Raw genomic sequence first — 23,439 nt, 5'->3', positions numbered from 1 at the left:
CCTCACTTTTTCTTCCAACAGCGCCAATAGCTTGCATTTGTTGCACATTTACGCCATGTTGTTCTCAGGCAAGAAAAACATCTCACACACCTTGCAAGTCACCACCAGTGAAGTGTCCTTCCCTACTGCCTTTTCTTTTTTTCTTTCTAGTTGTATTGGAATGGCCTGTGCTTTGTCCTGTCCTCCTTCAGGGTAAATAGGAGAGTCCCACTGGTATGTAGTGCGCCATACAAGGGGAAGAAAAATTGGGACTTCCCCCTTCATTCCCTTGCCAAACTCCTGTTAGCTCTCCCTGTTAGCTCGCTCTGTTCGCCAGATGTATGATGTCATACTCCCCCTGAAAGAGTAGGTTCGTAGTCTGGAGGGGTGTGTGCTCCTGGATCCATGTTTGTTGCTACAGGCCCAGGTGACCACAGTGGAGTGCTAGGAGTGCCTTTTACCAGCTTCAGCCGGTAAGTCAGCTGCAGCCATTTCTGGATGGGGATAGCTTGACCACTGTTGTCCATGCACTGGTAACCTCCAGGCTGGATTACTGCAATGCGCTCTATGAAGGGCTGCCCTTGGGGTTGGTCTGGAAGCTGCAACTAGTGCAAAATGCAATGGCGCAACTGCTCACTGGAGCAGGGTATTGCCAACATGTCACCCCGCTGCTGGAAGAATTCCATTGGCTGCCCATTAGCTAAAAGGCTAAGTTCAAGGTTCTGGTTTTGGTGTACAAAGCCCTATACAGCTTGGAACTAGGATACCTGAAAGATCATCTTACTCCTTATATACCCAGTTGATCACTACGCTCTGCAGGTGAGGGCCTCCTGCAGATACCATTTATCAGGAGGTCCATTCCACACAACATAGGGAGTGGACCTTTAGTGTAGTGGCACCTACCCTTTGGAATTCCCTCCCCTCAAATATTAGACAGGCACCATATCTGTTATCTTTTCGGCACCTACTTAAGACCTTCCTCTTTCAATAAGCCTTTTAAATAGAGACCTTAACCCCGTCTGCATCTGTGTAGGAATTACTTTTGAAGATGTTTTTAAATCTTTTTTTTTAAAAGATAGCTTTAAAGATGTTTTGTTTTAATATATTTTAAAGTCTGTTTTTATGATGTTTTAGAGTGTTTTTGTTTGCCACCCTGGGCTCCTACTGGGAGGAAAGACAGGATATAAATTTAATAAATAAATAAATAATAAAGAAATATTCAAAGAAACTATAACCAACTTGATTAAACTAATACTTTTTACCCAAGGGCAGTTGTGCTTAAAAAGTAACATTATAAAGTGTGTGTGTGTGTGTACAGAAATAAAAACTCACACAAAGAAAATTTGAAGCCACCATGTGGTAAGTGATTTAAGTGTTGGAGTGTCATGCCCCCATCAGAGGACTCATCAGACGAGGATGACTCGGGAGTAACAGCAGCAGACCCAGAAGCAGCACACCCAGAAGGAAAAATGGAGGAAACTCCTGAGAACCCAGCTCCTTCTCCCTCTCAGCTGCAGAGCACCCCAGACACAGCTGAAGCCCTTCAGCCAGACGCAGACAGTGAACAGGATACTCCCCCCTCACCTGCAGAACGTAGACAACAGAAGGTCAGGCAGAAGAGGGGCAGGCCTGTCCACTTAAGGCCAAAACGCTGATGGCTCACACCTGCTGACAAACCTGCTCCTTAAAAGTCAAACCTTGGCTTCAGCTTGTTGCTGACTACAACGTCAGGCGTGACCACTGTGTGTCTTCCTATCCCCTGAGCCTTGACTTGGACTGATCTCTCAGCAAACTAGACCCGGACTTTCACTGACGTCTCTTCTGGATTTCTGGCTTGGCACGTAAGCTTTGAACGGCCTCTCCCTTATCTTGCTTCCTCCTTGCTAGCCTGGCAGATTTATAGCCAAGCTGCCGGCTGAGGACTTACGGCCTGGCAATTACCAAGGAATCTCCAGCCCTGCCTGCACCCCCACCGACACTGCTGTCTCAGTGAAGAGCTGACATGGAGGTTATTTGAGGCATTGGAAAATTCTTATCTAATTATACCCTTTTTTGGCATCCCATTGAATAATTGTATCTCAAAAGCAGACAAACCACACCTCTGGAATGATCAACAGTGACATAATTGCCAAACCCACTATCGTTAGGCACTGGTATTTCAATAATCTTTCTAGTTTATTTTGGTAAAGTTTATTATTTTTTGCTAAAGATCACATTTTCATTGAAAAGAAAATGAAAATATTAAAATTATTAGGAACTAAAATGCAATTCAAACAGTCATGAAAATAGCGTCCTTTGGTGAAGGATCTTGCTTGTGAAAGATGGACAATGCAAGACAATGACTTGTCTTGAAGTTGCTAAACCACATTAATATTGGCTCTTTTACTATGAGGAGTTGTACCTCACAAAGAATGAGGATTTGAAAAACCACTCCAGAGCTGTCAGCTATTAAAGAAATCTTAATCAATTAATCATATATGCTTTCATTAATTATTTTTTTATTAATGACTTCAATATGCATAAAATTACCTATTAATAAAACAGCATTTCTGAAGACAAATATATCCTGTTTTGTTTTTACATAATATATATACTGTATGTGTATGAGAAGAGAAACTTATTTCTTTAAGAAACTCAAAAGGCTGGTGCCACCTCAGGAGACAGCATGTGCAACTCAAAGTTTTTTGAATGCTTGCATTAAAAATAACATTTTTTAAAAAAAATGTACAGTCCAACTAATTATGGACACTTTTTCTAAATCAAAATATTTTAAAACTGAGTTAACATTGAGTACACATTTCAATCCTGGTTTTGTTTTTTTGTTTTTCATTTTTCTTAACTGAAGAATGTTTGAAAGCTCCAGCTGATGCAGAACACAGTAACCTGCTGCAAAGTAGAGGTGCTGTTAATTATTATTATTTTTATTTATTTATTTATTAAATTTATTAGTCGCCCATCTGGCTGGCTGTCCAGCCACTCTGGGCGACATACAAAATAAAAACATACAAATACATTAAAACATTAAAAATCTCAACAACAATAATAAAACCTAACCCACCCCAAAAGCCTGCCTGAAGAGCCAGGTCTTCAAGGCCCAGCGGAAGCTCATCATAGAGGGGGCATGGCGGAGATCATTTGGGAGGGAATCCCACAAAGTGGGGGCCACAATTGAAAAAGCCCTCTCCCTAGTTCTCACCAGTCTAGCTGTTTTAACTGGTGGGATAGAGAGAAGGCCTTTTGAGGCTGATCTTGTTGAGCGGCATCCCTGATGATGTTGGAGGCGCTCCTTCAGATAGACTGGGCCGAAACTGTATAGGGTTTAAAGGTCAGAACCAACACCTTGAATTGGGCCCAGAAAACAACCGGTAACCAGTGCAACTCCTTCAGCACTGGAGTGATGTGATCTCGCCGGCGGCTGCCTTTAATCAGGCGAGCTGCCGCATTCTGTACCAGTTGCAGCTTCCGGACCGTTTTCAAGGGTAACCCCACGTACAGCACATTACAGTAGTCTAGGTGAGAGGAGACCAGGGCATGTACCACAGATGGGAGCAGATGGTTGGGAAGGTAGGGGCACAGCCTCCATATCAGATGGAGTTGATACTCAGCCAAGACCTGAGCCTCCATGGACAGCTGGGAGTCAAGAATGACTCCCAGGCTGCGGAACTGGTCTTTCAGGGGCAATTGTACCCCATTGAGCACCAGGTCAACATCTCCCAACCTTCCCTTGTCTCCCACAAACAGTACCTCAGTTTTGTCAGGGTTCAGCTTCAGCTTATTCCTTCCCATCCAGCCACTCACCGACTCCAAGCACTTGGACAGGGATTCTACAGCCAACCTTGGTGAAGATTTGAATGAGAGATAGAGCTGCGTGTCATCAGCATACTGGTGACACTGCAGCCCAAATCTTCTGATGATAGCCCCCAGCGGCTTTATATAGATGTTGAACAGCATTGGGGAGAGGATGGAGCCCTGTGGCACCCCACAAGTGAGAGGCCAAAGATCCAAAACCTCATCCCCCAATGCCACACTCTGGTATCTACCAGAGAGGAAGGAACAGAACCACTGCAATACAGTGCCCCCTATGCCTAACCTCTTCAGGCGGTCCAGAAGGATACCATGGTCAACGGTATCAAAAGCCGCTGAGAGATCCAGGAGGACAAGCATTCGCCCCTATCCAACACCCTCCTCATATCATCCACCAAGGCGACCAAGGCCGTTTCAGTCCCATGTCCAGGCCTGAAGCCTGATTGAAGTGGATCCAGATAATCAGCTTCCTCCAAATGCACTTGCAACTGCTTCGCCACCACCCGCTCAACCGCCTTGCCCAGGAATGGAAGATTTGAGACTGGGCGAAAGTTGTTCAGATCTTGGGGATCCAAGGAGGGCTTCTTTAGAATTCGTTTTATTACTGCCTCCTTGAGAGCTGATGGCATTACTCCCTCTTCCAGGGACATATTTACCACCATCTTGATCCCCTCACCCAGTCTGTCATTGCAGCTCATAATGAGCCATGACGGGCAAGGGTTGAGTAAGCAAGTGGTTGGCTTTAAAGCTGAAAGCACCTTGTCCACTTCATCAGAAGGAAGACAATATAACTGCCGAATTGATTATGAAAGTGTTGTGTTTAACCTTTAAAGCCCTAAAAGGGACTGGGTGCAGCACTACTCCCTGCCTGTCTACAAAGATTGACTAGAAACGCCTTGCTCCAGATTCACTCCCAGAAACTGATGCCATACACTAGCATGTGGCAGGATAAAACACATTCTTAAGAGGTAGAGTTTAGCTTCTGCTTTTATGGGTAGTTTTGATAACATTTTTACGTTGTCATATTTTTCATACTAGGGGCTCCGACCCGTTCACTTTGCTCGCCAAACCCTACTGCCATTGCCAAAGCCTACCCCCTTCCCCTCACAGGTTTCCAGGGCCCTCTCTCTTCACCCCCACAGATTGCCAGTGCCCTCCCACTTCCCCCATGGTCACCAGTGCCCTTCCTCTTCCCCCATGGATTGCTAGGGCCTTCCCCATCCCCCTTCCCCCCATGGGTCACCAGGGTCCTCCTCCTTTCCCTCTCCTGCCTAGCCGCTTTCATCACTGCCGCCATGAGCCTCTCCTACCCAGCCAAGTTCACTCCCGCCACTAGCCTCATTTGCCCCCCCCCACCATTCTCTCCCACCTGGCCGCTGCCGCATAGCCTGCCCGCTCCCCAGGTAAGCAGTCTTTGCTGCCACGCCCGCCTCTGATATCACGCTGTATGACATCACGACAGTGTGATGGTGTAATGGCTTAACCTTTTTATTATATAGGATTAGTATTGCAAAACTGTGTGAAATGACAATATAAAGATGTTAAATAAGCAGTGTTGTTTAATTTAATGCATTTACTTAAATAAAAATGGATTTCAGAACATTGGGAGGGAGGAGAATACTATGATAAAAGGTATACTGCAAGTACCTTGGGTGCAGTCTGAGTTTTCCTGCTATCATGTAGCATCCTGCATTTAGTTCTTTGCTTTGAATAGCTAACGGTGGGACTAAGCTGGGTCACATTCTTAACATTACGAAATTCATAATAAACATGTGATTGGAATGCTAGAACACTCTTTTCCCAAAAGTTACACAAGAAATAACTTATCTATTCAAATTGCTAATTGCTTTATATATTCTACTGACTTGAGGGGGATACATAAAATCCTTCATAAATTGTATGCAATCTTACTTGAAAATTTCATCAATAGTTCTGAAGACAGCTGGATGGCATGCAGCTCGGTGCTGTTGAAGGTAACATAAGAAAAACAAGATAGTTTAAACAAAACTTGTATATAAATTCAACACAAAAAAAAGATGGAAAATAGTGGATCACCACAGCATGTTACTGTAATAAAGTTCTCAATAGGTTGGGGCTGATAGTCCAAAATATCTGAAGGGCACCAGGCTGGGAAAGCTAACTGTTAAAATGTACTCCTCCTCTCCTGAGATGCAGCGACTTAAAAGGAAGGACCAAGACTGACTGTGACATGAATTAAGTTAAGGCAGGTTATTATAATCAAAATGGAATCACAAAATTCATGAAAAGAGCCTGGCACTTTCAAGCTACTGAAATTAGTTTTTTTTTTTAAAAAAAAATACATAACTTCTAGAAACCATGATGCAATCTGCTACCTTTACCAAAGATGGAGAGCATTTTGTAGGGTCACAATTTGTTTTACTTTTAACATGTTAAAATTATATTGAATAAGCAGAGAGAGAGAAATCCAAGCCTGTTGTGTTAATCTAGCCTTTGGATTTCCTGGGACAGCGGTTTTTTAAACTTTCTATGTTCCTGAACTACATTAACTTATTGCCATGGAATCTTCACATGTTTGTTAGGGATTCTGAGTGTTCTAGGGTACACATTCCATTTCCATGGGCTATTAGACAACAGTTGAATCTACTGATGTTGCTCAGCTGAAGGTAAAGTTTTTATTGGCAAAATGGTGAGGAAATAATTTTTCAGCAATTCTCATTTTCCCTGCAGACTCTCCTCCCTAAATCCTAACCCTAAATCTGCTCTGGAAGGTTCCTCCAATCCCCTGGAATAAATGGGGAGAGATTTTAGGAAGTCTGTCAGCTGAGCAACACTTTTGGATACAACCCCAAGCCTGCTGGGTGTCATCTTCAATCCATCTTTATTGAGATTACATCTTAGAATACACTTAATAACTCCCTTTCATCTTCACATTGCAGGGGAATATTGACAGAAGTAGGCAAGCCAGGAAGCTTGTCTATTACTGATTGAGAAACTCATTACAGTTCGCCCAATGTTCCCTTAGAACACAGTTTCCAAACCAGTGACCTAACTGAACTTTTAAAAGAATCACAGCAATATATGTCCCCATATGCTATGGGGGTAGCAGGTGAATGTCATCACTACTACCTTCAGTGTTAAAAATTGCCAATAAACATGCATTCATGCAGCAAAGTCAGCTACACCGTGGAAAATACTTTTAGAATGGATTCTGAAGTTTGTGGATACATTTTACAACATTATAACAAAGAGTAAAGGGGTACAGTAGGGCTCCACTCATACAGTGGGTTACGTTCCGGACCCCCACTGTAAAGCAAAAACTGCTGTAAAGCAGAACTCATTGAATAGAATGGCACGCGATGCCTGAAAACCGCCGTAAAAGCGGAACAAGCACCGTATGAGTGGGGCTTTAGTCTAATTGCGACTAATTGAGACCACTGTATTAGTGAATCGCTGTAAAGCGAAGCACTGTAAAGCAGGGCCCTACTGTATATGAGAAGACAACTGTTAGTCTAAACATCTCATTTTTTTTAACATGTCATTATCATATTGAAAAGATTAGATGGCACCTCATTTTCATGTTGTACTCCTCAGTATTCTGCCATACAGTTGCATTTAAGTTGTCATATAAAATGTATGCCACCTAGTGTTCATGACTATTCACAGCTGGCTTTCTCAGATATTTGAGAAAACAATTTACAGCCTGTTGAAGGCCGTCATCTCCAAATTCCCATTATTTGAAAGAGAATTGGATGGATATATGTTAAAATGACAAAATGTAGGCAGGAGGTATAGTGCCTCTCTTGCGTAGCCTCATCTAAAGATTAACAGCAAATATTTTACAGATGGCTCAGTTTCACATATTTGTGCAAAGAGGGAGCAGGTGATTTGATTTTCAGGTTATCATTGTTAACACATTTATCTTTTATAAACATACTTTGGAATCTTTATTATTAGAAAGTCCTTAATACTTCCTTAACCTGCAAAAAACTATTGTGGTATAGAGTGCTGCTGTTTGGGATTCTAACCACTTCATTACACACACACCCCAGTCAGTCAGTATTCTATGGTTACTGAGCCACCTCAGTGGGCTGTTTTGGTTCCTCTCCCCTGCCCTGACGGGTTTCCCCTAAACATCATCTCTGTTATCTTTTCTGTGCCTACTAAAGACCTTCCGCTTTCAACAAGCCTTTTAAGGAGAGATCTTATACCAGTCTGCGTCTGTGTTGGAATTGCTTTTTAAGATGTTTCTAAAGTTTCTTTTTAAAAAGATGTTTTTAAAGATGTTTTGTTGTAATATGTTTTGTTTTAAAAACAAATTTGCTCTATGTGTGTGTGTATATAGTCAGTCAGCATGCTCAGTCCTCATTGGCATGTTTTGGTACTTTCCCTTATTCTTATGGGGTTTTTTAAAGGGTTGGATTGTTTTGTTTTTGTACTTTTGCAAACCCCAGGATTACCCCAAATCTGCTGGCTACACTCAAGGACTTGAGATCAGTGTTAATTTATATCTGATTAAATGAACTGCCAAAAAAGCCAATATACAGCACAGAAGACTGTTCAGCTTAAGCATCAAAACAAAGATCCCAATATCCTTTTCAGCTGTGAAGTTAACTGAGTAGCCTTGGATGAACCACCGTTTCTCAAACTAACCTACTCAGAGTTATTGTGAAGCTAAAGCACCAAGGTGACTATGTAGGATGGCAGGATACAAACTTAGCAATTTAATAAATACTCTTCTGGATATGGTGCTTTATAATTTTATAGGCTGAAGACTATGCAAAATCAAATGCATTTTGGAACCAGAGTCTAGAATTCTATATAAGATTAACTAATAGTTTTGTTTATCTAGCAAGAGAATGATGTCGTGTGGATTTTTTTGTTTCAGCCTTGCACAGCAGTGTCACTTGCATTGATTTTTGCCATTCTATAACATTCTAGTAAAAGTATTTAACCTTAGCTGCCATTTAGTTTGAAAGCCTTCTACTTTGAACAGTACAGTGAATGTTTACATGCTTAAAGGGTTCTTAATAGAAGACAGAAAATTGCTTGAACAATACAGAGTGTTAGTGGAATCTAAATCAAATGCAGTCAACTGAAGTAATTTGACAAAATCTGCACAAAGTGAAATGTGACTTTATTTAAAGTAGCCTATCAAAATCTGCCAGTTTTCCCCCCCAATCCCTGCCCTCAGCTCTATTTGCCCTCCACCTTTTTACATAGGTAGCCAGCAAGGGGCAGAGAGAAAGCCTTGTGCTCCACCAGGTTGCTGTGCATATTTAACTAGCGAGCTACAGGCTGTTGTTCCTCTCTTCCCTAGCATGCATTGTGAAGGCACACTTGTAGTGCAGTCAGCTCAACTCTGTTCCAACCTCCGAGGTCAGAGGAAGGGAGAAAGGTCAAGTGCATCCTCTTATTGACAATGTCAGCTGCTTCAGTAAAGAACTGTGAGACACAGAGAGGATCTCTCTTCCCCCATCTTTCAGCCTCATAGTGAAGCCAATACTATCACTACTACTACCACCAACTTGCTTAGTTCCAGATAGGATGCAGGACAAGCATCTTTACCCATTCTTATCCTTCTTGGCAACAGCAGCAGCTTCAATCAAGGACTCATGATGAGAGGCACAGGGAGAGATCCCCCTTCCACTTCTTTGCATTAATTTTTGTCAAAACAGCTACTGCCAAGAGATAGTTAGGACACGTGGCTCTTCCTTCTAGCAACGTAACAAGACAGAAAAAGTCTCATACTTGTCATGCCTGCACCCCGCAAGATTGGCTATTTAGGAATCTTGTTTTCCTATAAGTCATGGGGTAGATGGAACACCTTGGAATCAATTTCAGGCCTCTTGGCACAAAGGAGGCAGAGTTATCAAGATAGAAAAACAAAATCAGATGAAATCGAAGGCTGAGAACAGAGTGTGTTCCAAGAGCAGTTGCTCAGCTGAAATTAACTGGGAGATTGAGCTGAAAGCCCATCCCACCAATACCATCTCCATGTGTGGGCCAGGGCCTTCAGTTTCTCATACTATTATACAAACAATTTTCATGCTGTTGCAACTTGCACAAGTATCACTAGGTAGTGTTACTGAATAGAACTGGTCACAGAAGGCCAGTGAATTCAGCATGTTTTTGCAGTCATGATGAGACAATCACTGCGATGATACCTTTGCTTTGATTTGGATTCCTGCATTGAGCAGGGGGTTGGACTTAATGGCCTTATAGGCCCCTTCCAACTCTACTATTCTATGATTCTATGATACCTGTGTCTAAGCATCACTGTAAATATGACTGAAACATTCATACAGCTGCTTGCTGACAATATCTGAAACAGCCTCCCTTCCCCTTGCAGTTCACACAAGATATTTGCACAGTTATTTTGGTAAAATGGATATATCACTGTTTTAGGGACACACTTTTAACAACCTGGAAAAAGAAATAGAGTTACCAACTGCTGAAAGGAAAAACAATATTTATAGAGGTCATTTCACTATGTGCAACCTGTATAACACTTACCTTTTGTTTTTATACTTCCTAGTAACTATAGAATTTCCATTACCAATTTCATTTTTTCCCCAAGGGATGGAAACATAAGTAACAGCACATCACATAAACTAGAAGTTACTAGACCATCACACTTTAATTACATTTGGAGCCCTACTATAACAGTGTTGGGTATCATATTTCTTCCATAATAAAGCACAGCAGTCTTCCATGAGACTTGAAAAGTTGCTGCTCTGTATACTGCTCAGTACTGTATCTTATAAAATGCTGATATATAACATTGTCCTACATCACTCAGACACAGCCCTAATAAACATTAAATATTATTCATATTATCAATAACTATCCTGGGAACCTTTTATTTTAAATAACTAACAAAATAAGGGGCTTATCTCTGGAATTATTTCTTTGGTTCTGAAAGCGCTATGATCCTTTGGTTATCCAAAGGCAACCTGTAATTATTTATGCCTATAGACAGGAACTGTAAAGATTTCCTTATCTCCAATACCAGTTTCATGACTGGCTTATACTGTGAAACCCAGGTACAAAAGGACTTGGAAATGGGGAAATCTCTTACCTGCTTATGAAACTGAAGTAGTCCTCCTTCCTACTAGAATTGGGGGGGGGGTACCAATATTATTCTCCCCTCCCATTTATCTATTTGTTATGGAGGAGCATGGAGGACAGATAACTTTTGAGAAACAAAAGGAGAAAGGGTGCTCTAGATGCTAGGAGCCCATCTCTCAGCATTCAACAACCCGTTAGAGCCCAGTCAAAGACTTCTTTTTACCAAAGCATCCTCTAACAGTATTAGCCACAAAAATATCATGTTTTTAAAATTTAAGTCTACTTGTCAACAATGAAAATCAAACCTTGTGTTTACTAATAATATTGCACTACCAGATTAAAACCTTAAAGCCATGACAAAGACGATACTGTCTGCACTTCCACCTGCTGCTAATACTCTATTATCTGGGTTCGCACATAACGCTGAGCTATAGTTAACGTAAAGCAAGGTTTATAAACCGCCACCATAACATGGCTTATGAATGTGGTTTGATCATGGTTAATAAACCATGGTTAAGCCATGGGCCTGGGTTCAGACAATCAAATAAACTATGGCTTAGCATTACATGTGAACAATGCCTGCCTGTGCCACTAGGATTGTTTGCTCTTGAATGCACATATAGTATATTGTATATTTGAGAAATATTTAAGTGACCTTTACAACAGGAAGGGCAAAATCATACTTGTTTTCTAATGTCAATGCATCACACTCACCAATAAAGAACCTTTTATCATACTTTTCATCTTTTTCAGTGAACTTGGATGGCTAGAGATAAAAGTTTTGAGATTTTGCAGCACTGCTTTCTCCAGACTAGGCAGATGACGAAGCCACAACTGCAGCACACCAGATTCAGGCAAATAAATCTTTTTACTGTATTTGAAAAATAAATAAAATGTTATCTCATCTAAGCTATAAAGAAAAAAATGTATTTTTATATATCACACAATGAACTGCATAGATTAGTACAAGAATACTTATATTCTTACTATAAGGATACTTATATCTATGGAAAATGGAAATGGACTGCCTTCAAGTTGATTCAGACTTATGGGCAAACCTATGAATAGGGTTTTCATGGTAAGCAGTATTCAGAGGTGGTTTACCATTGCCTTCCTCTGAAGCTGAGAGGCAGTGACTAGCTCAAGGTCACCCAGTGAGCTTCATGGCTGTGTGGGGATTCGAACCCTGGTCTCCCATGTCTTAGTCCACCACTTTACCACACTGGCTCTCTATTTATATCTATATAGCTCACTAAAACATTTTGGGGAGAAGGAGTTAGAAATACTACTTTAGTATTATTTATATAGCACTGTCACTGTGCACAGCATGTTACAAAGTACAAGAGGACAGTACCCTGCCCTGAAGGGCTTACAATCTATAATTCACCAGAGGGAGATAGCAGAGGAAGGGAAGGGAAGTGGAGGCAGGGGGTAAACAGGAAGAATTTGCATTATTACACTTACACATAATGACCTAATGTGTTTATACCCATATTTATTAGAAAACTAGAATTGTCAAACAAAAAAATAATAGACAAACATATTGGTATAGCTAAAGAGTTTTGGGTTCTTAACTCTTTGATTCACATGCTCCCAGATTAAAATTTCTACAAATTTCTAATGTAGTATAGCTCTGTAAACTTGTGCTGCTCCGTAATATGCACTAGATCTTCTGCAACATTTCCTGCACTGCTCACTTCCCACATGCAGTTTCTTCTCTCCCCCCTCCCCCCTTCCTACCCACGTTTCACTGTGCCACTTCATCCCCAGCCTCAGACAACAGCACAGTGTTTACTTAACTATGTTATGAATAGGAAACTCCCTAGTTTGACTCTTGTCTTTCCCATGAATGTACTATGTGGCCTGAACAGGGATAGGGAACCTTTTGCCCTCCAGATGTTTTTGAACTTCAACTTCCATCAGCCCCAGCCAGTATGGCCAATGGTCAGGGACAATGGGAGTTGTATTCTAACAACATCTAGAGGGCTGAGCCTTGAGCAAATCATAATCTCTTTGCCTCATCACTCCATCTACAATATGGGAATAAAAACAGCAATCTACATTAAGGGCTGTACAGCCCTTCATCCTACAAGAAGATGAAATATGTGAAACACTTTGAACAACCAAAGTTGCTATTATTAACTCTGGCTGTTATAGCCTTCACTCCTCATTTCCACCACACCCAGTGCACCCCATGATGCAGACGTTCATCTTGGCAGTTTACAGCCAATAGGACACATATATTTACTCAATGGTGTCCATGTTTTGTAAAATACTGCTGTAACATAAAATTACAAAACCAAAAGCTTAATCATAGGAGTAGGAAAGATTTCTCCAATTCAAATATTTTTGCCTTTTCCTCCCTTTTAAACAATGAAATAGCAGAGCTTCACACAGCACTGCTCAAAGAGAGGAAAGACTGCTTAGAGATGCCAAGCAAACAGACCCTATGTAAATTGTGATATAGTTTAACAAGAAAAGCTGGAATGCACAAGAAAGAAAGATTTGTCCCAAGCCATGCAACTCTGGCTGGAATTAGTAAAGTATATGGATGATGAGATAACAGTGTGACCAACCAAATTTAGTATTTTTTTGTAGTGATCAATCCAAAAGATATTACCCCAATGAGTCAACACAGTGCAAGAACAAGCAAGACTCAGGACAGAACTAAATGTTATATCAGCAAATGTACTGCCAAGGTAATACAAAAGTGGAGGCAGTTCCAGGCCATTTGTAAAGAAGAAAAGGGTACTTAACCCCTTCCACTAATTATTCCATGCATATGCTCCCTCAGCCCCTGTGAGGAAAAGATAGCACTGGGAACCCCACATTTTCCTCATAAGGTAGATATCCTTATATCTTATAGCGACTTTTCCCCTCTGCAAGGGTGGGGGATCCATTAAGATGGTCCGCCCCCAGAGACTAATGACTTCTGATGATTTTCAAAGGGCTCTGGGGAGTTTTCCGGCTGATAGGGCTGGCGCTCCTGTCGAAGCCCTGCTGGAACTGTGGAATGCAGAAATGACCCGGGCGGTTGACATGATCGCCGCTGTGCGCCCTCTCCTGTGTAGAGCTCATGCAGCTCCATGGTATACTTTGGAGCTGAGAGCGATGAAACAGCATAGGAGACGGCTTGAGTGCAGATGGAGGCGAACTCCTGATGGATGCAATAATACACTGGTAAGTGCCTATACTAAGTTGTATTTAGGGGCAGTGAGGGCAGCAAAAAAGCAACATTTTGCTGCCACCATTAAATCATCTATCTGCCGCCCAGCGGAGCTTTTTAAAATTGTCCGAGGGCTATTGCATTCTGGCCCTACGGACATGGTGCAGTCATCTGAGGTGCGCTGTAATGAATTTGCTAGGCACTTCCAGGATAAAATCTCTTGCATCCGCCAGAACTTGGACTCCAATGTTATAGCAGCTGAATCGAATGAGGTGTCCAGAGCACGGTCTTGTCCCGATTTCCTGGATGAGTTTCAGTTGGTACAGCTTGAGGACATTGACAAGGTGCTTGGACTGGTGCGTGCAACCACTTCTAGGTTGGATCCTTGCCCTTCTTGGCTAATAAAAGCTAGCAGGACTGGAACGGCCGGCTGGGCCAGGGAGGTGATTAATGCCTCATTGCGAGAGGGAGTGGTCCCTGGCCACCTGAAAGAGGCGGCAGTAAGACCACTTCTGAAGAAACCGTCCCTGGACCCGGAAAATTTTAACAATTATAGGCCGGTAGCTAATGTCCCATTCCTGGGCAAGGTCCTGGAACGAGTGGTTGCCAGCCAGCTCCAGACACTCTTGGATGAAACTGATTATCTCGATCCATTTCAGTCAGGCTTTAGACCCGGTTTTGGCACGGAGACAGCCTTGGTCGCCCTTTATGATGACTTTTGTCGGGAGACAGACAGGGGGAGTGTGACCCTGCTGATCCTCCTTGACCTCTCAGCGGCTTTTGATACCATCGACCATGGTATCCTTCTGGGACGACTCACTGATCTAGGAGTAGGCGGTACTGCGTGGCAGTGGTTCCGCTCCTACTTGGTGGGCCGTCTCCAGAGGGTAGTGCTTGGGGAGCATTGCTCGGCACCCTGGGACCTCCAGTATGGGGTTCCGCAGGGGTCAGTTCTGTCCCCCATGCTTTTTAATATCTATATGAAGCCACTGGGTGCAGTCATCAGGAGCTTTAGAGTATGCTGATGACACGCAGCTCTATTTCTCCTTTTCATCTTTTTCAGGTGAGTCTGTCGACGTGCTAAACCAATGCCTGACTGCAACACTGGACTGGATGAGAGCTAACAAACTGAGGCTTAATCCAGACAAGACTGAGATGCTGCTGGTGGGTGGTTCTCCTGACCGGATGGCGGATGTTCGACCTGTTCTGGATGGGGTTGCACTCCCCCTGGAAGAGCAGGTTCGTAGCTTGGGAGTCCTTTTAGAACCATCCCTATCAGTTGAGGCTCAGGTAGGCTCGGTGGCATGGAATGCTTTTTACCAACTTCGACTGGTGGCCCAGCTACGCCCCTATCTGGACAGAGAGAGCCTCGCTTCAGTAGTTCATGCCCTGGTAACCTCTAAACTAGATTACTGCAATGTGATCTACGTGGAGCTGCCTTTGAAGACGGTTCGGAAACTGCAGCTTGTGCAGAATGCAGCGGCCAGACTGTTAACGGGGACCAGACGGTCCGAACATATAACACCGATTCTGGTCCGCTTGCATTGGCTGCCTATATGTTTTCGGGCCCGGTTCAAAGTGCTGGTTTTAACCTAAAAAGCCTTACACGGCACAGGACCACAATACCTGATGGAACGCCTCCCCCAATATGAACCTACCCGTACACTACGCTCAACATCGAAGACCCTCCTCTGAGTGCCTACTCATAGGGAAGCTCGGAGGGTGGCAACAAGAAAAAGGGCTTTTTCAGTGGTGGCCCCTGACTTATGGAACAACCTCCCTGAGGAGATACGCCTGGCGCCAACACTTCTATCCTTCCGGCGCCAGGTTAAAACTTTCCTCTTCGACCGGGCATTTTAATATGTTTTTAGTATGTGTTGGAATTGTTTCATCTTTTAAAATTTTAAATCTTTTTAATGTGTTTAAATTGTTAATATGTGTTTATTGTATTTTGATGTTAGTCTTGTGCACCGCCCAGAGAGCTTCGGCTATGGGGCGGTATATAAGTTTAATAAATAAATAAATAAATAGATAAACAAACAAACAAATAAATAAATAAATAAAATATCCACCTAAATGTTTAGAAGATGCAGTAAAATGGTATAAGCACTTAGCCTCTATGTCTTTAATTAAAGGGATTCTGTTAAAACTTAGTCTTAAGAGTTAGCAAATTAGTTACTACAAAGACTTCACTGTAGTGCGATTGCCCCATTCTACAGTTGTGGTAGCATAACGCCCAAGCATGTAATAGTAACCACCCAAGACGACAATGATTTTTTGCCACAAAGTACTGAACTGGTCTAGCATTAAATTATAGGGTTTAACGTTACATCTAAATTACCTGTTTTAATAATATATCTAACTATAAAGATTTAAAAGTCAACACAATTAAATATATGGTTTTTTTTAAACAAAAAGCATTCTGAAGTGTACATTTTAGGGTCCACTTGTCTAAACATTCCCAGGATTCTGAGAGTAGCTAGAAACTTACGCATATTTCAGTTTAACACGATTCCTTGGACAGGAGCTTTGCAGAAGAGTATATCCCTCAATGCCAAGGAAACTATAATTCTTACCATGTGTACAGAAATGTATAAGCATTAGTTCCTACTTTGCTATTACACTACACAGGAAGAAATACGTCCTGACTGGGATGGCACACAAATATTCTAGTTGCTTATGCAGTTGAAAATGGCACAAATTATTATCCCTATTTTGAAAAAGAAAAAAGAGTCTCCTTTTTACAGTTTGAAAATAATGGAAACAACACTAAATCACATAAGAAACAATCTTCTAATTCAAGTAACTTCATAATGAAGCAAACCAAGCACATCTTAAAACCTTAGGTATGGGACTACAAGGTTAGTAACATAGAAGTGCAAAACAGGAAAACAAATTATTCCTGTAGAATACAGTGAGTCATGCTAATGAAAGATTGTGATAACAAGGGCATTTTCCCTCCTTAAGAATTGCTTGTCTCTCTCATGGGGCATAAAATGTCTAAGAGATGTGTATTCTTCCCGTAAGTGAAGCAACCCTTCTTTCAGGTTTGGGTATGTCCTGGTCATAATATGTCAGCAGCTGCAATTAGGTTAATCCATACACTGCTGTATAAGAAATAGTACAATGTAGAGCAACAAAATGCAACAAAAGCAACTCATTTGAACTCACAGTTTTCTGCTTTATCAGACCTCTCATTTCACAGAAGGAAAGTCACTCATATCACAGATGACAAAATACTCAATTCACTGATGGTAACTTCTTCCGCTCTCTCTCTCTCTCTCTGTGCCAGCTAAACCCCCCCCCATATCTTTCTCTCCCCCTGCTGGATCATAACACATCCCCCACTCCAGCACTGGCTACCTTTTTTATTCTCCCTTCCCCAGCCCCCTGAACCTGAACAATCAGGCCCTGGTTATTCTATTTTTTCTTCCTTTCATGATCTACCTTTCCTTCCTGCATCAAGGCACAGTCAGTCCTTGCTTTCGTCTGCTAGTCACATCCAATGAAAACTGTTCTAATTGGACGCTACCTGTTCTCTCTTGTCCAAGTCTGCTGGTCAATTAGAACAGTGGGGGCTAAGGAGAAAACTTTGACAGTATAGGAGAGAGAGAAAAGAATCTTTAGTTTATGATCTGGTACAGAGTGGATTAGAGAGCCTGGCTAATCCTAGTAGCTCTCTGCAGGTGCACAAGGACATCACATTAAGCATTCCAGACTTAAGAGTGCTTCTGGATATCAGCACCAATAAAATAAAACCCATTGGTGCAAAAGGCAACCCAACTATTAAAACATCAATCAGGAACTCTTTCCTTTCAGCACATTTTGAGAAGTAAAGAGAAAGAGATGTTGAGAGAAAGCCAAAGAGAGAAACAGATCCCCCTTACACCATGAGTATGGATGGAAGTATGCAATGCAAAAGCAGCACATAAGGTAAGATTAAGTACTCTTCTTTACTCAAGAACAGAAATTCTCAGGAAGAAAATTCATGAACTTTTGAAGAAGTATAACAATAATTTCTTCTTAAAGAACTTCTTAAAGAAAATGTGCTAATAAATAATGTTCTTGTGTGAGAGTAGGGGCAGGGGGAGGTCACTCATCAATGCATTCTCTCTGGGGTGGACATGCACAATTGTTTTTCTATGCCAGGGGTTCCCAAACTGTGGTCCACGAGCTTCATTCAGGTGGTCCATGACATGTCTGCATTAAATATTGATTTTTAATTGTATTTGCCTCTTTTATTTCTTATATGGTATTACAATTTGCATTATGTGCAATACAAATTGTAATACAGTAAAACACAATATAAGAAATAAAGCAATAAAATGATATTAAAAAATAATACAGCACATTCCAATTGCTACAAGAGGAAGAAAAAACATTAACTAGTCCGCCAAGACAATCAGTAATTTTCATGTGGTACATGGGTGGAAAAGTTTGGGAACCACTGTTGAGAAGTAGAGACTTCTGTACTTGCTTGACAATCAGAAATGCATTCACTTGCCCCTGCACACCACAGATGGTGGTTGGGTGATGGCAGGCTGAACCATTTCAAAAGACTCACTTGAACCATCAGGGCAAAAAGTCACTGCAGGTGGGATTAAGGATTATAGGATTGCTCCTCTTAGTAAACACTCTCTCCAATCTAGAAAATGCAATTCATGAGGAGATATCAATCATACAGGACACACAAAACCTGCCAAACATATCAATCATACAGGACACACAAAACGTGCCAAAAAGGACAAAGCTAGACAGTGTCCTGAGACTCTGTGATCCCATGATTAACCCCTATATAGGAACATGTACATTAGCTATATACAGGTGCCATGGAATGAATATATGTTGTTCCGATATAGCAGATATCTAAAAAGTCAAATACGAACTTTCAACAGATGGTAAACTTGTTGAATTAGTCATAAATTTGGTGAAAGGGTAACTACTTCTGAACTACTTACTGTAACACAGCCTCATTCACTGCTTCTAAAAACTCAGGATGGAGGACCTCTTGTAATCCATCTTCATGATAATTAAGAAGGGCTTCCAGCAGTGGCATTACATCAGGCAAAGTAATGAGTGGTACACAAAGAAGGGATATGGAAGTTACTCGAGAAGAAAAACTGGAGAAACCAAAAAAAGTTTCTTATTTACTATGAATAAGCTATACTTTTGCTCTTCTAAAACATTAAACACAGACAATTGGAAAAAACCTACATATAGCTAACAGCAAGACATTTTTTATCCTAATGACTAGTTACACACACTGAAAAGATTTAAATAAGTATTTGCAATGTGGCTAAATTCACAACACATTACAGACCTCAACTATGTTCAGGTAGAGTGCACTTGTTCTTGTTCCAACAACAATAAATACGTGGTCTTATTTATGCGAATGCTCAAGAGAACACCAGAGATATATTCCCTGTGAGAGAGCATACAGAAGATTCAAGGTGTAATCTTAACTCAACACAATTTTTGTTCCTGACCGACATCAGGTGTACGGCTAAAAGCAGCATGAACTTTTCTTTGCTCTTTCCCATTAAAACAGGAACTCATTTGTGCTCAATACAATTTCCATGGTTTCCAAGCAAACAGGCATAAACTGTAAGAACAAGTCTCAAAGCAACAGGAGTATAGTTTCAGTGGTTTAAGTTAATGGAGAAATATTCTGTATCATCGGAGAAGAAAAAACTATCTTTAAAGAAAATAGAATTCATACAAATCTGCAAACATATGAACAAGATAAGCTGTTGTATAATTTAGCTTTGCAATGGGGGAGGAGGGGGCAGAAAAATGCTGCTCCATGAGCAGAATAGTGCTTGTATGGGATAGAGCTTGATAGGAGGAATGTGAAATGAAGTCTGCAAAGACTACCAGTCCACTGCTGTCACTTGAGGCACAGGTGGCATTAGTTGTGCAGATTGCCTTCCACAAGCCATCCAACTATGGCCCTATCTGGACCGGGATAATCTGGCCGCAGTAATCTGTTCTGGTAATTTCAAGATTGGATTGCAATGTGCTTTACATTGGGGTTGCCTTTGAAGACAGTTCAGTAACTGCAACTAGTGCAGAATGCGGCCACCCAATGCTGGCAGGCTCGAGATGATCATGAAACACTCACTAATCCTGGTACAGCTGCACTGGCTGGTGGTAAGTGTCCGAGCCCAATTCAAAGTGATATGAATCTATTCAGACCCTTGGTCTTGATCTGAGGCCCTCCTCTGGGAGCCCCTTATGAAGAAGATTCAGAGGTGGCGACAAGGGAGCTATGGTTTCCCACTCTTAGAATGCTCTTCCCAGTGAGGTCTGCCTGGCATCAACATTAACATATTTTCGGTGCCAGGTTAAAAAAAAAAAATTTCTCCCAGGCACTGGATGTAGTAAACATTTATGATTTAACAGGATTTATATCATCCATGACATTTCAGCAGTTTACATAGAATATAAAATGTTCATTAAAAATATACATAGAATCACATGTTAAGAACAAGTAAACCTAAAACGTTGTCTGTTAAAATTACATATTTGGACAGCCTTACCTATTTCAGCAGGCACAGAAACAATAAAGTGAAGGTGCCTGCATATTATCAATGGGCAGAGGGTATCAATTCCTTGCAAATGCAGAATGAACATTATGTGGCACTTGTAAAAGAACCAATTCCACAGACCAAAGCAGTCAAGCAGGAATATAGGGGGTATATAACAACTCAGTCTCAAGCCAGTAAGGGCTTTATACACTGATAGTAATACCCTGAATTTGGCCCAATAACAAATCAGCAGCCAGGGCAAATCTTTAAGCAGAGGTATAATATGTTGACAGAATGGACCATTGGTCTCACCTGAACGGTGATTCTCCTATGAGTACGGACATCACAGCGGGTATTAGCTCCACCTATCGTGCGAAGGCAAGAATGTCTTTGAAGTCAAGACTAGGGGCGTCAGGCCCCTCCCACTCTCCAGTTCATTCGCAGCAAGTCTAAGGAGAAATATCTAAAAATACAAGAACAATAGTACCATGCATAGTAACATGACTCCAACATAGCGGTATAACAGAACTAGAAGTCTTGACTTCACTCTTAAATTTAAATATAATAGCGTAACAGTAATATATAACGCATTAGAAAATATATAGTCATCCTCCAACTGGGAGGGCCGTGATGTCCGTACTCATAGGAAAATCACTCTTCAGGTGAGACCAATGGTCCATTTTCCCTATGAGTCCGGCCATCACAGCGGGATGTACCAGAGCAGCCCATACAGGGTGGGACCACATGCTAGTCCTGATTAAGAACCTGTTGCAACACTCGTCTGCCAAAAGAAGCGTCAGCAGAGGCATAGCGATCAATTTTATAATGCCTTATAAACGAGTGTGGGGTAGACCAGACAGCAGCCCTACAAATATCGGCAACAGGAGCATTAGTGGCAAAAGCAGCCGAAGCGGCAGCTGACCTGGTAGAATGAGCCGTTATACTAGCTGGAACTGACAGCTTCAGAGACTCATAAGCTAAAGTGATACATGCCCTTAACCAACGGGATAAGGTAGAATTGGATACTTTATGTCCCATAGACCTTGGATGAAAGGATACAAACAGAGACTCCATTCGTCGAATCTCTTGGGTCCTAGACAGGTAGGTCTTGAGAGCCCTCCGGACATCTAACGAATGCCAAGCCTTCTCGAGAGGATGGGTAGGATTCGGACAAAAGGAAGGCAAAACAATGTCCTGGTTGCAATGAAAACCCGAATCAACCTTGGGACAGAAGGAAGGATCAGTCTTCAGCACAACCGAGTCCTTATGGAAGACGCAGAGGTGTCGAGCAGAAGACAATGCGCCCAACTCTGAAACACGTCTGGCAGATGTGATTGCGATCAGGAACAAGACCTTGAAGGACAATATACGGAGGGGCACAGTCCTGATGGGTTCAAACGGAGGGCGTTGCAAGGCCTGCAGAACTTTCGGCAAACTCCATGAGGGAAACCGATGGACAACAGCCAGAGAGCGTAGGGCGACTCCCCTCAAAAAACGTTTGATGAACGGATGTGAGGAAATAGGATCTCCAGGAGAGGACACTGAGAGAATGGACGACATAGTAGACGCATGTCGGCGTAGAGTGTTGGGTCTAAGTCCCATCATGAAGCCGCTATGGAGATATTGCAGCACCTGTTGCATGGTGGCCTGGGAGGGATCGTGGTGGTGGAACTGGCACCACTTGGAGAAAGCCACCCAAGTATGTTGATAAATACGAGTGGTAGATGGTCTTCTCGAGGCCAAAATAATATCAATCACAGCGTCAGACAGGCCAGCTAACCTCAAGTGTCCCCGTTCAAATGCCACGCTGTTAGATTGAGCCAAGTAGGGTCCTGGTGCCATACTGGACCCTGGGATTGGAGGTCTGGCCTGACTGGAAGTGTCCAAGGCTCCATCATTGGCATTGCCAGAAGATCTGAGAACCACGGTCGGCGTGGCCAAAATGGTGCTATCAGAACCAGCTGTGCCCTCTCGGTTCGCGCCTTCCTCAAGGTTTTGGTTAATGGTATTGGAGGAAAGACGTACAAGAGACCGTCTGGCCATGGTATTGTCAGAGCATCTATTGCTTCCGCTGTTGAATCCAGGTATCGGGCAAAGTACCTGGGAAGTTGGCAATTGCGACTGGAGGCAAACAGGTCGATTGAGCATTCGCCGAACTGACTCTGAAGACGATGGAAAATGGCTGGGTGAAGTTTCCATTCCCCCAGAAAAACCTGTTGTCTGCTGAGCCAGTCTGCTGTCACATTCCAAATCCCTCTGAGATGTTCTGCTTTCAGGGCTTGTAGATGATGCTCTGCCCAGACAAAGATGAGGGAGGCTAGGTCCTGCAGAGGACGAGACCTGGTGCCCCCCTGTCTGTTCAAATGTGATTTTACACACGTGTTGTCCGTTCGAATGAGGACATGGTCCAAAGGGAACAGAGACTGAAAATGAAGTAGAGCTAAATGTACAGCCTTTAGCTCTAGCCAGTTGGTGCTTTGAGTCTGCTCTGTGGTGGACCAAACCCCCTGAACGTACTGGGAGTTGCAGTGGGCTCCCCAGCCGATGAGACTGGCATCTGTGGTTACAACAGTTCTGTGTGGTTCTCTGAACGGCGTGCCCTTGGAGAGGTGTTGGGACCTTGTCCACCAGCGGAATGATAGGCGCAGCGCGGGGGTCAAGTGAACTTTGCGATGGTTGGAGCTGGCAATGTCCTGTTGAAAGGGCAGTAGAATCTATTGAAGATGCCGAGTGTGGGCTCGAGCCCATGGCACAATATGGATTGTAGAAATGAACATTCTGAGCGCCCTGGCTAGAAGCATGACATCTGCTGATGTTTGTTGCATCAGGGACCTTGCGATGCTTGTGATGGCAGTGATGCGATCTGGAGCCAGGAATACCATTGCCTGCAGGGTGTCCAACATTGCCCCTAGA

The 23,439-nt window shown here is 42.4% G+C and overlaps 1 protein-coding gene across 6 annotated transcripts in view; it reads right to left on the bottom strand.

Moving 5' to 3' along the window:
- FANCC (FA complementation group C) overlaps nt 1–23,439 on the bottom strand; it is a 123,942-nt gene that overhangs the window by 34,074 nt on the left and 66,429 nt on the right. For all 6 annotated transcript variants that reach the window (XM_061626530.1, XM_061626531.1, XM_061626529.1 and 3 more), the window contains 3 exons: nt 18,958–19,119; nt 11,548–11,704; nt 5,695–5,747 (listed from right to left, as the gene is read on the bottom strand). In XM_061626530.1, coding sequence (XP_061482514.1) covers nt 5,695–5,747; nt 11,548–11,704; nt 18,958–19,119 — 372 coding nt within the window. The remainder of the gene's footprint in view (nt 1–5,694; nt 5,748–11,547; nt 11,705–18,957; nt 19,120–23,439) is intronic.

The sequence above is a fragment of the Rhineura floridana genome, chromosome 1, assembly GCF_030035675.1.
Source record: "Rhineura floridana isolate rRhiFlo1 chromosome 1, rRhiFlo1.hap2, whole genome shotgun sequence".
NCBI lineage: Eukaryota > Metazoa > Chordata > Lepidosauria > Squamata > Rhineuridae > Rhineura > Rhineura floridana.
The sequence above is the reverse complement of the archived record's forward strand: the minus strand, read 5'-3'. Positions and strand labels throughout refer to the sequence as shown.